At 41.5% G+C, this 13,451-nt stretch overlaps 1 protein-coding gene across 1 annotated transcript in view; it reads right to left on the bottom strand.

Annotated features, from left to right (window-relative positions):
• LOC124070015 (dipeptidyl aminopeptidase-like protein 6) overlaps nucleotides 1-13,069 on the bottom strand; it is a 70,927-nt gene extending 57,858 nt beyond the window's left edge. Inside the window, exon 1 of the mRNA XM_046409602.1 lies at nucleotides 12,917-13,069. Coding sequence (XP_046265558.1) covers nucleotides 12,917-12,973 — 57 coding nt within the window. The 5' untranslated portion in view covers nucleotides 12,974-13,069. The remainder of the gene's footprint in view (nucleotides 1-12,916) is intronic.
• Nucleotides 13,070-13,451: the final 382 nt, after the last annotated feature.

Raw genomic sequence — 13,451 nt, 5'->3', positions numbered from 1 at the left:
GCGCACCCCCGGGGGAAATAGGTCCGAGTCACTTGACATCCATCCGAGCCTCTCTGATAGATGTCTTCCAATCTCCCTCACCTTGTTGGGGAGCTATTGTGAACTGCCTGGCTGCTTTAACGCTCCCCTCAGGACCATGCTAGGGAGCCTGGGCTCAGCTTGACTCCCCTATCGCCTCCTCGCAGATACGGCAGCTGACTGGAGCTATGCCTTTCCCCCACTCTCTCAGACATCACTGCAGTCAAGCTCAATCTTATAATAGGCAGAAACTGGAGAGGCACATTATAACAGGTATAATGAAGATGATGATGCAGCATACCTAATATCTCTGCAGGTAGCTAATGGTGCTGTTGGAGCTGTTACAAGCTAACTTCAGATGTGATATGGGAGACTGTAATTATATTTCAAGGTTATAACGGATGTATTTTAATCTGAATGACAAAGTGCACCTTATCATGATGATGATAAAGCGATGGCTTTATGAGGTTCTGCTGTGCAACAAATGCCCCCCGGGTGAGTTTAGTTTTGATTCCAGTGAGGGGTTTTATACACAAAAGTAAGTAACAAAAGAACTTAACTGAAAATGCACAAATGTTATCTTATTACATAACAAAGGAAGTCATCTGTTTTCTATTCATTGTTGAAATGTAATAATCTCAAAATGCTGCTGCTCGCATGCTTCACAGAGTGCTGGAATACTCGGAGGCAGCCTGCAGGTCAAAAAGATTACATTTTGTGAGCAAGAGAAACAGACATCTGAGAAGCAAACTGCAAAAAACTGGTATATTGTAACAAATAAAGCTTTTTAATGTTCTTTTCTTTCCTCTTTTGTCTTTAAGGGTTCCTATCACACTTCAGGAAAAGGGCATAAAGCATGGTTAAGCCCATTTGTAGTTCAAAAACGTGCAGAATGGGCTGAATAGCTCGACACACATCACACTGTTACAATACAATCATACCTGTCATAACTGAAAATAGCATATGTAATGTAAAGCACTTTTGATGCACACATTAATGTGTTTGCAGTAAATGAAATGTCACCACATGTTCACTTGTTTTCATCAGCATGCAGCACACCACAACGAAACTAATTGGCTGAAAGAGCAAACAAATCAATCAATCAATGTGTGGTGGAAGTGCAGTAATATCTAATTTCCTGTGAACATCCCCGAGCCGAGAAAGGAAATTGCTGAGCCTTTTCTACATGCATGTAACAGAATGGGTTTAGTTACAGCTGAGCATAATCACATAATTTTCTACCGTTTTCCATTTCGCATTAGCTGGACACTACTGATTTCCCTTGATGCAGAGCTGAACCAACTGTGGCAACAAGTTTTTTTATTTATTTATTTATTTTTAAATCATCTTGCTGCTTGTGTTGGATTACGTGATCCTGTTTGACGTGGATCACATTTCGTCATAAAGCTGTCCTCAACACTCTCTCACACTGATTAAACATCATCATAACTTCAAATTTGTCCATTCATCAGAACTGGACTTCAAGCGGGACATGCACGCCATAAATCAATAGAATCCCTCTAGATCAGAGCATTTCAAACCGTGAAGCTAGAGGGAAGAGGTGTGAGGTACTGCAGGAGGTGAAAGCAGCAAGAGGAAGTCACTCATTGTGATTTGACCCTCGTACCCACTCGGCCAACAGCAGCGACAGCAGCTGTGACACGGTTGGTACTTTAAAATCCTTACTGGCCAATTGCTGCGTTTTGCCTCAGAACTCGTCACGTGTTACTGTTGTATAACCCGGGAGTTTATTTATTTATATATTTGGACAAGCAACTACGTCCAAATTAACGGACGGAATTACGTCCAATCTGTTGTACTCAGTCCTACTTGTCCGCACCATAAAAAGCTCTACGGCTTGTCCCAAACATGGCACGCATTGCAATTACTATCGACTCAAACTGTTGTTACTAAGATTACACATCAATTTATTAAAGACGTTTGTGCATGATTTCAAATTTCAACACTTGGTACTGTCATCTTGAGCAAAATTTCTGATGGCCTACATGTGTTAGCCTACTTTATTAGTTTAAAGAGAGAAAAACATTTTAAGTTTCCTAGTTTGCAGGTTTATTTCCTGGTTCTGGGGCCTATTGACTACAAGTCGTGGTGTTTCTCCAACTGGCCCCGTCCTGCCAGTTCCTGCTCGGCCTCATAAACTCCACACTGTGATAACGCCATTAGATTTTCCTTTTCTTGGCTTGAGGAGCATCTTACAAATATAAAACCTACGTGGATCAAAAATTCATTATAGGTGTCCCGTCAAAAGGTTTACAGACATCTCTTTTTATAATGATGGTCTATGAGGAAAATGGATTTTGGCCAAACGGGAATGTTTCGCTTCTTAGAACCCCAAAATAAACCCATAAAACTTTTATATATTGCACTGGCGATATATTTTATCTGAAAGAGGTCCGGTAATGTCAGAGATACAGACAGACAGACAGACAGATAGATAGATGACCTTTCCCATCAGAATCACAATACATGAAATATAAATATGACATATTCAACATGCCCCTGCGACCCTGACGCATAAGTGGTATAGAAAATGAATGAATCAGGATGAAACAGCAGTTGCTCTCAAGGTAGAACCATCTTCCTCTGTTTGTGTTCATCAAAATTTAATTATGCCTCAATGAAGGCCAGAGTCAATAGGACTGTGCAGAGGAATACATTCCTTATCACTGAATTACACAATAAACACGACATTGCAGCAATTGCCTCATTTTGAGCCATGTTAAGTTGGCAAATTCAATTGCTGTGTGCTGCAAGTCATGGCACTTTATTACAATTGCAGTGGGATGCACAAAAGCAGAAAGCCTTCACAAATCACAGAGGCAGTCGCTGAATTCGGCTCAGCTCACATTTACCTGATATGCTAATACAACCAGCATGAACACACACTGAGTCTCATACATGAGACATACATACATTTCATGCAACATTTTTATTAAAAAAAAAAATATCCCACCATAAATTCATCCATCCATCCATCCATTTTCTATACCGCTTATCCGTCAGGGTCCCGGGGGGGCTGGAGCCTATCCCAGCTACCATAAATTCAGACTATGGTAAATATTTTCCCTAAGTGATCATTTCTAACTTGCTCTAAACTCATTTTCCGCTGAGCCATGTGTAAAATTCAACTTTGTTAAATGCTTTTCGGGACCGAGACCAGTTAAGTATGTTGCCTGTCGGAACTGGCACGTTATTATCCTCTACCGATAATAAGTGCTGAATCTTCCAATACATTACAGATGAAGGGAAGCTATGCACTGAGCCCAAATTGAAATAGAAGCAGATAAGTCACTGAGGAAATGGAGTTTAATGCTGGCTGATGCAGTAAAATAGACTATTTGAGGGGGAGCAGCACAGTACAGCTGTGGATTGTGGCAGCAGTACATGATGAGGAAGAGAGAGAAGAGAGTGAGATGCTACAAATTTATTGCCATATGTGTGTGGATAAACAGATGATGTGTGTAGCAAAACAGAGGCTGAAAAGGGGCTGTGATGACTGAAATGAAGGAGGTTATTGTATGAGAAGTGTGAGACATAATTTAAACCACCTGGCTGGTCTCGCTCTTTTCTCTTTCAGTTATTGGTTCCATGATTTTAATGGCGCTACAAAATATAATCGTTACACCCCTTTGGTCATTTTATATTCCATATAGCTCTACATACATCTGTGCATTCATAGACCATCTCAACCACTGATCAATATGAAAGTATTTGTGTTTTTTAGGGTTTCTTTTCAGGAAATGGATTTGGAACCATAGACTTAAATCATTCATTTATTTAACAACAACAAATAAGCCTCATAATTACCTCCAGATTGTGTCCATTATTACATTTTACATCACTTTAATTGCTGGACAACAACAAAAGTTATCCTAAACTTCTAACTCTTCATCAGTATCTCTTGCAGCACATTTTCATGCAAGCAGGGGTGCAGCATTTCGTCAACATTTGTCCTAAACTGAGCGATTAGCTGACCTCGAAGCCCTGTGAATGACTGCCACATAAACAAAGAGCAAACACAATGTTTAAATTCGGAGCGTGCCAACAAGAACACAAACCAACAATTTGAAGATCCAAATATCTCACACAACACGTACATACTTCTATCCAACTTTTCCCCCACGGTGGCCAGTTTCCACTGAACTCACTAGCTGGCAACGCGTCTCAAAGAATAACAGCAATGCGCTAAGCATTCTATGCGATACATATAACCAAGCTATTCATCAGCAGCCAGCACTTGCAATTAAAATGGGAAACGTCTGTCCATCACAATCCTCAGAGGAGACGTGGGGAACCGCTGCTCCCTTCCCGCCTGTCCAGTTGCTACCAAAAACAGCCAGCAGCCTTTTCTGTCAGGAGCAGGAGACTCACCCATAAACACAGACATTCCCCCACAGTGTGCCATGCATGCTAAAAGGGCCTCTTACCCTTCTGGAAGCAGTGCTGGTGTCTATCTTCAGCTGGGTGGCTATGAGGACAGACATGGTGAAAAGTGCCACTTGTCTTCCCCCCTTGCTGTGCTCACACCTTTGTGCTGTGAAGTTGGAGCTGCTGGAGGTGTCCCCCCCAAACACACACACACACACACACACACATACACTCCTCCTCCTGCTGCTCTCCCTCCCTCCCCTTCAGTTAAAGGAGAGGGAGAGGATGACCCGGGGGTCCAGGAGCCCGACCAGAACGCCTCCCTTCTCTCCTCACAGGGTGAATCAATCACACAGACACTGGCGTCGCCTCCACAGGGGGCGTGATGGGGGTGAGAAAGGAGGATGGTGGGTGCATCTCCTCTACTCAGACAGCTCCAAGCGCTACTTATCTCTCCTGTCCTGACTGACTACCTCCCTGGCTCTCTTCCTCTGCTCGCTCACTGCCTGTCTCCCACACATACACTTAAACTCTCTCAACAAGACTTTTCCCAGCAAAGGTTTAGGGTTCAATAGAGAAAGTAAATTAGACACACACATACTGTATATATAAACAATGCAAGTCATTTCCGAACACATCAGTACCAATACTGATGTCTGTGTGTGTGTGTGTGTGTGTGTGCGTGTGTGCGCGCATTACCAATCTGAGTATGTGCAGACTAAGAAATGGATCAATTCAGTCGTGTTTGCAGCTGGGCTGTGATTAAGCTCAAGTAATATTTATGCTGCCTGTCTTCCACGTCATAAAATACAACCACCCCCACCACTACTCCGTCTCTCTCTCTCTCACACACACACACACTCATCAAGCCATGCTAACAGGACAGAAGCCTGGCACGGGCTACACTGCTGCTTTATTTATGTAGTGTTTGTGCCTTGTGTATTGAATCGCAGGGCTTCATCCCAGGGAGGAACCCGTTTACACAAGCAAACTACAGCATGGGAGTCATGGAAAGGACAGAATGAAAAGGATTTTATGAAACAAGAAGTAACCATATTTTACAATGAAGATTTAAACCATCTTCTCATTTTTTAGTCTAATTTACTCAAGTGAATGTGACAAAAGCCAGAGGCAGGAAACAGTGATTCACCAAAATGGTGCATGGAAGGCTCCAAGAGCAGGCTGCCCACACTGAATCCCAGGGCAGATATGGAATCAGGGGCTGAACCTCAGCTTGTATTGATGCTGTCTAGCGTTTCCCTTGTGTGTGAAATCAAGATGCTGAGGCGGTGTGAACATTGAAGACGTTTGCGGTGCAAGGTCATTAAAGCACCATCACATTGCAGAACACTGCCTCAAGTTTCACACTTCACAGCTGTATAAGCTGGTATCTAATTTAACATTCATGAGCAAAATCTTCATATGACCTTGCCAATTATTCATTAGAAATGTGAATAGAATCAAGTTGAAATTGCCTATGTTCTTATTTCATGGACAGCGGTATGTTTTATACCCTGTGGCAGAAACTGGTATGAGATTTCATGGCGCTTCATAAATACTTATATTTGAAGTCAGCTGAATTTCTTTTTGACCATGACTCACAGACTCGTTTAAAGGAAGAGTCTCTCCCCTGCAGCTGCAGCCGTTTATCACTAATGACTGCTGGGCTTCGGCTCATATTTTACATGTTTAATTTGCACACTGACTGCAAACCCGAGACCCCAGCAGCACTTAATAAAGAGCTGCACTTAGTAAAAGGTAAGCAGCATAATCACATGTTATGAGACAGATCAAATTAAAAATGCAAGAACAAAAGAGAACAGCTGCACGTTCAGAGCTGCTTTCATGTTAATAAGGTTGACATGTGAAGCCATACTGTACACCGAGGACAAAGACGAGCTAAAGTTCATGCATGCACACCACAGAGAAGAAGTCATCAGAGAGAATAACTGCTCTGGTTCCTGTACTGAAGAATAACAAAGTCCTTTGAGTTAATACAGGACATGGTGTTTGTAGTTATAGCCATTGCTGTTAACAAGCAGATTTTGTGCCATGACATTTTCCCCAGGGCCCTTAAACAAGCCCCTGATTGGTCATCTCCAACATTCATTTTTGTCACATTTACAGCCTTGACATACACTCCTGTGATTATGAACATTGCAGGCCCACAGTAAGTCACTGTAATTGCAATTTGTGCAAAAGGTCAGTACTGTTATTGCTGTAAAGCACAGAGGTGATGTGGTGTTTTATCATGCTGACAGAAGATTAACAATGCACTGCTTGAATTTCTTTACTTGTTTACATTTATTACGCTGCTTACGCTCATTTACTGATTTCTCCCATCTGTCACATCCTGCTGATTTTGCAGAACATGAGTTACCATTAAAACATTTTAAGAGCTGATGTCAAAAAAGCATCATTAATACAGTTTAAGATTAATGACATGGACAAACTGAAAGAGGGTGTTAGTTTATATCCCTACGTCGCTTTTGGTCGCAGATCAGTGTGGTGGAATTTTATGTCATCGATATTATATCTTACATGACACATGCATACTTGTCTATCATACATATATATATATATATATATATATATATATATATAAATATATGTATTATTATATAATATTGTATATATATATATATGTATTACTATGTCCATATATATCCCAATTGTACTCATAGGATGTAGGACATCCTGTAGTAGTTTTCAACATGGAAAGTAGAGTAGAAGTTACACAAGTAATAACATGATTGGTCATCTTTAACTCTGGAACATCTTCTCTGGACAGTTCTTTTTTGCTACCACATCAGACCCTTTAACAGAAATGCCTAAAGCACATATGGCCCTCGAGATTCAAAGAAAAAGCAGGATTTATTAGGAGGTTATACCAAAGGGATAAAAAAACACTTTAGGTTCTGGCTTATCTTAGAGTGTCTGACTAACTGGTATGTAAAGCTGCTGAATTCAACTGATGAGTCATAATCTGACTGATAAATAAGGTTGGTGAATGCCAAACAGACTGCAAGAAGCAGATCATCCCTTATGGTGTATTACTGTTGCTTTTTCTTTGAGCAAGAATGTTTTCAACAGTGCTACAAAGACTGGGCAAACGTATATGATTAACATCCAAATCCAAATGGACATTCACAGGATTTATGTGTAGAAATGTGCATTAATGTTTCTTCTGTGTGCTACATTGCAGCATTGAAGTACAATCTAAACTCAATTCACAAATTTATATCCCATGACGCCGTCAAACCTTTACTGTATGTCCTTAACTCAGCTCTGATCTTGACCTTCAGCCAGGTCAAACTACCTATGCCTGGCCAATCGACTCAAAGGCGTCAAGCATCCTCCACCAACACTCCTCCCTGTGGATCCCAAAGACTCTTGCTGCACTTGGTATGCTTCTCAGACCAGCACCTCTTTGAGCTCAGGGAAGGGCAGTGGAGCAAAGATCTGAATAGAGAATGCAATGCTGTTTGTCAGAATATGAATGAGCCAAGCAATGCATGCATATTGGACTATGATGTGTCTTTATCATCAAGATGCAAGCGGCTTCACTCCACACTGAGCCCTATCAGGTCATCTGTTACAGGTGACAAGTACAGATTAGACCTGCACCTCAGGGAGCAATGCAACAGCGAGATTGTGTCCAGGATGAAGAACTTTAGAGGTGCTCCAGGGTGGCCAGGAGCTGCAAAAACCCAGGCAGCTTTCATAAACATGGTTCTCATCTACAGCAAACCTTCCCTGGAGAGCCCAAACCCTCAGCACGGCAGTTAGTAGTGACAAATGACTGCTGCTGAATGGTGTTGTCCCTCGCCGCTGTGCGTTCCCGGTTGTTTCCTGCCTCTGAATTTCATTTCATTGAACAAAGTGCTATTGTTCGCCACAGCATTATCACTCTCAATACAGTCATTGGGTAAAATAAACAGATGGTATCGAAATGTGTACATGGTACGTATGTGCAAACGAGGAAAATGAAAGTCATTTTCTAACAGCTAATAGTGGCTGTGGGCAGCAATACAAACATTTTAAGCAGGCGATTTAAAGTGCAATGGTTCAATGCAGAAACACAAGGGCTCACTAGATGAATACAGAATCCTTTTGAAAGGCATTTCATCCGTACATATTCCTGCTGCATACAAATTGTTTCAGTGAAACTTTGTCTGCACAATTCTACTCCAGGGAGCCTTAACATTCAGCTCAGGGTGCCATGAAATCTTTGACACATACTTTCAAACAGCTCTGACACGAGTTCACTCAAAACTAACCTGATCAAAAAGATCACATGTTCCCTGACAAAGCACAAAATATAGTTGAATAATAAGACACAACACGACCCCACAGACACATTTGTGAAAACAGTTCAGCAACTGTGCGCCTGAACATTTGTGACTGTAACTGCAACATGGACATTTTTGCAGAGAGGGAAACGATACCAATCCGTATCTTGGAAACAGTGCTATGAGCAGCCTCTCACTCTCTCAGTAAATGCAAATGATGAAAGTCTAGACTGAGGAGAAACATACGGGTCTCAAAAACGTCAAGCAAAAGGACACATCAGAGGCAGCCACCACAACAGATGAGACACGTCACCGTAAGGCAAAATATGAAGTGTATTTTCTGCTCTGTGGTGTAGGAGGTACAAATGGATGCAACTAATTCAGTCTGAGCCCTGTTTGAATACACACTTAAAATATGCACTTTGAATTCTGAATAAAAATGATGAATGAAGGGCTGCTAAATGGACTAAAACGGCTCCTAAAACACAACAAGACACTAGCAAACATACAGCAAACCTCGTAACAGCCTAATTTGTGCAGACCACTTTTGGATGCTGGGCTTTGTGTGTCCTCTTGGGTGACATTTCATGATGAAAGCAGTTAACATAATCTTTCACAGCAAAAATCAAAAACTCTTCAGCACGGCAGAAAACAACAGCAGCTCACGATCTGACAACAAACATTGCAAAAACCTTATTGCAGTATAACTGTGTACAACAGTGTTGAACAGTGTGTGTCAGTGTGGTCATGCTTCTTTCAAAGGACTCAACACTAACCTGTGGAAACTTTTGCATGCAGAACATATGCATTTGCATGCATTTCACTACACAATACGTTACAATTTAAGCTCTGGTAACAGCCACTAACCTGAAATAACTACACTATATTGACAAAAGTCTTTGGACAAATTTCTTCACTATTGAATTCAGGTGTGGTAAGGGGCTGTTTTTCAGGGCTTGGCCTGGGCCCCTTACTTCCAGTGAGAGAACATCTCAATGCTTCAGCATACCAAGAACTTCACTGGCCCATACAGAGCCCTGACCTCAGCCCCACTGAACACCTTTGGGATGAAGTGGAACTGAGATTATGAGCCAGGCCTTTCTGTTCAACATCGGTGTCAGATCTAACAAATGCTCTACTGCGTGAATGGGTCAAAACTCACACAAAAACACTCCAAAGAAAGCCTTTCCAGAAGAGTGAAAGCTGCTATAGCCGCAAAGCTGTCTATGCATTTAGAATGCGATGCCATTGAAGCTCCTGTTGGTGTAATGGTCGGGGCTCCCAGTACTTTTGTCCATATAGTGAAGGCTTGCACCTTTTGTAGTGCATCTATAGCTATGAATTACCAAACCTTCTTCTAAACTCCTAAACAAAGGCCTGAAAAGGTGTGGTTACAAGCGATATGTGGCATAAAAGATCATCATCTTCCTCTCTGAGACCACATTGGACATGCTTATGAAGTAAAGATCCACCCCCTGCTCTCTCTCTCTCTCTCTCTCTCTCTGTCTCCCTTTGCTGTCGTTGCTTCATTCCAGATGTTAGGATTTAGTTCTTTGTCCTTTATCTTTATCGTGTTGTGTGCATGTTGTCCTCGTCTCTTTCCACCTCTGTGTGTGTGCCTGTTCCTTCCTCCTACCTGAGTGAATGGCATATGTGAGCTATGCTCTGTGTTTGTGTTGCCTGTCCTCTTTGCAAGGTCTCAGCAGTGGAGAAGAAGGTTGTGTGGCTTATAGTATAGTGGGCGGTTTAATGTGTGAAGGTGAGTTGCAGTAACAGGGTGCATTTTAAGTTCAGATACTGTGGGAAGAGCTGTGAATGACAGGAACTCCTTTAATATTATTTTATTTTATTATTTTTTTTTTTTTATAAGAGAGTATAAACATCAGAGTTGTCTTGATCTGTTCAGTTTCTTCTATCAGACACTCTCTGGGAACATGACAGACTGGTTTTATCTGTTTGGCAGTGTCTGAACCTGCTTTATACCCTCACAGATCCATAACTCTCACATGTGTGTATAGTTTTGACATCCCGATTTTCCATACTGTAAATCTGCTATGCTGATCTGTTCTGTACAAACATTTATTGCTCATCTGTCCTGGGAGAGAAGTATCTCCTCTGTTGCTCTCTATGAGGTATTTTACTTTTTTTCCCCCTGTTGAAATGTTTTTTTTTTACCAAGGGTTTTACAAATTGTTGTATGTTGTACAAATTGTAAAGCTCCTTGACAATCATTTGTGATTTGCGAAATTGGGATACATAAATAAAATTTACATGAAAAAAATGTTTATTCTCAGCTGTGACCTGTTCAAAATTAAGTTAAGCAAACAAAGTGTGACATTGATGACTGCTGCAGTTTGCTGCTGAATACATTTATCAGAGGAAAGACAGAAGAAGGAAAGGGGACAGAAGAAAATGAGAAAGAGAAAATGACAATTATGAATGTATCCATGTAGAGTCAGCTTGTAAGTCTCTGTAAGTCAAAGCTCTTTCGTTCTCAGGGCAGGATCATAACAACCAAATCAGGCGTAATGAGTTTTAGTGAAGCCATGTCTGCATTTTCTCCAAATTCGCTCTATCCTCTGAGAAGGGAGAGAGCTCGGACATTCACAGCCAGACTTAATGATATCTTTTCTATGCAAATTGACCGCAGATTATGGTAGAATTTAATAGTCTGTGCCTGTGAATCCTTAAAGAGTCAAACTTTGGTCACAGAAACTTTTGTCTTTGGGATTTTTGGCCTTTTATACCACTGAGCTGTAAGTGGGATCAGCAGAAACGTGGAATATGCAGACGTATAGCGTCTCTTCACAGCGGTGAAACTTGTGTGAAAGAAGAAAGACTGGAGGCTCGGAAAGCCTAAGTAATAAGAGAAAAAACATGGCAAGATGTCGTCAAAATCAGAAAATCTTGGTAAAAAAGCTTGATCTTGAGTGAGTGTGTGAGTTTGTGCCTCCAGCAGAGGGCAAACTAACTCCAGCATGGGATGAAATCAAGAGTAAATCAAAGTGTAATCCAGCAGCACTGACAAATGAGGGAGCCCCCATAGAAAGCAGCTACACATCCACTTTTTTTTTTATTATTACGCACTGATGTATCAAACAAAACACGACAAACTGAGATCTAAATGTGATGAATGAATTCAGTGAATCAGTGTGGCAAAACACTTAGTTTTCCACACTTTTTCTTAGTACATTAGTGAAACAAAATAAAAAAAAAAGATGTCTCTTTAAAAGTGAACTCTGCATGTGGGTTTGTAGGTCTCGTTCCGCTCGACAGAAACACTTATAAGTAGCCTTCAACATACAGCCAAACATTTTTTGGGATGACATGCCCCCTAGAGGCAGACACATTTGTCACTATTTAAATATTTCACAGCTCCTCCCTACACTAACACACACAGGAAACTGATTCGACATATTTTTGTCCCTTACTGAAACCCGCAATCGATGCGACTGCCTGAGTAATTCAAGTTAACTTTGGATCCTTTATGTGAGTGTTGCTCGGAACTGGCATTGTGGGAGTGCTATTGCAGGGGCATTACTTGGCAGACAAGTTGTGTTGTTGTTGTTTGTTTTGTTCTAAACCCCCACGGGTTGATCTGGGATGTTTTCCTTGTGAGAACATAGAAAAAAGAGCAATCCATTCATCTAACCTACAAGAAGTACACAACCTGGCAGATGCACAGAGTATAAGTTGGTAAAAAACATCAAGTCAGAGCTGTAAGGGAATAGAAAACAACAAACAGACTCTTATCGGGACATCCTTTCGCTTGACTGCATCAGCTGCAGACAAACACTCAATTTAGGCCACCAACTTTGCAAACAAGCATTTTATCAAACGATTCGGTCCACTGAGACTTAACTGATATCAGCGATCCTGCTCGTAAACGCTGAATATGGCACTGAAGTGACATTTAAAGAACATCAGTTCAGAAACAAATCTAATCAGAAACAAAAGTCAATCAAAGTTGAAAAATCAAGACCCAGAAGAGAGCAAACAACGTCTAAACAACACGTAACATCACACTGCTCGTCTTCTTTTGCAGTCCACCGGAAAGGAAATAAAATCGTCTCCTGGCGCATCAGTGCGTCTACAGGAGCACTTCAACAACGCTGTGCCTATCGGCGAAGGTTTTTTTTTGAAGCATAAATGGCTGGGAAAGAAATGCGGGCTGGATGTGAGCAAAGTGGAAAGAAGAGGTTTGAAAAATAAATTACCTTCTCTCCCTTAGTGGATCCCCTGCGGTAGTTTCCTGCACCTGCTGATGAGTTCATGGTCCCATATAGCTGGAGCCTGCAATACAAGAAATATTCACCTGAAGTCTATTGAGCAATCAACTTTGATGTCTCTGCCTTGCTTTCTCTCTCTCTCTCTCTCTACCTCACATACACACGTACGTAAGCACGCACGCACGCACGCTCTCGCACAGCCAATAACCACGAGGATATCTTTGAAACCTGCGAGTTGAAAAGCCTCATATGGCGCCCACACCGATAATTGCATGCGAATGAGCTCCAACCATCCCAGCAACCAGATGAAAAGCCACCCACCTGTAGTAATGCTATTGTGCGTGTTGGCCAATGGTAAATCAAACCGCTATAGGCTGTACAGTGTGCTCTTTGTGCAGGTGAGACAGGTGATGAGCACCAAGTTTCTAATCAGCAAGTGCACTTTCTTTCTTTCTTTTTTTTTTTAATAAAATGAGCTGATTCGCGGCCAGTTTGGTGTTTCGAATCAGAAAAAAATACATTC

The sequence above is a fragment of the Scatophagus argus genome, chromosome 13, assembly GCF_020382885.2.
Source record: "Scatophagus argus isolate fScaArg1 chromosome 13, fScaArg1.pri, whole genome shotgun sequence".
Lineage (NCBI taxonomy): Eukaryota > Metazoa > Chordata > Actinopteri > Scatophagidae > Scatophagus > Scatophagus argus.
Note: the sequence above shows the minus strand (reverse complement) of the source record. Positions and strands in the feature narration are given on the sequence as shown.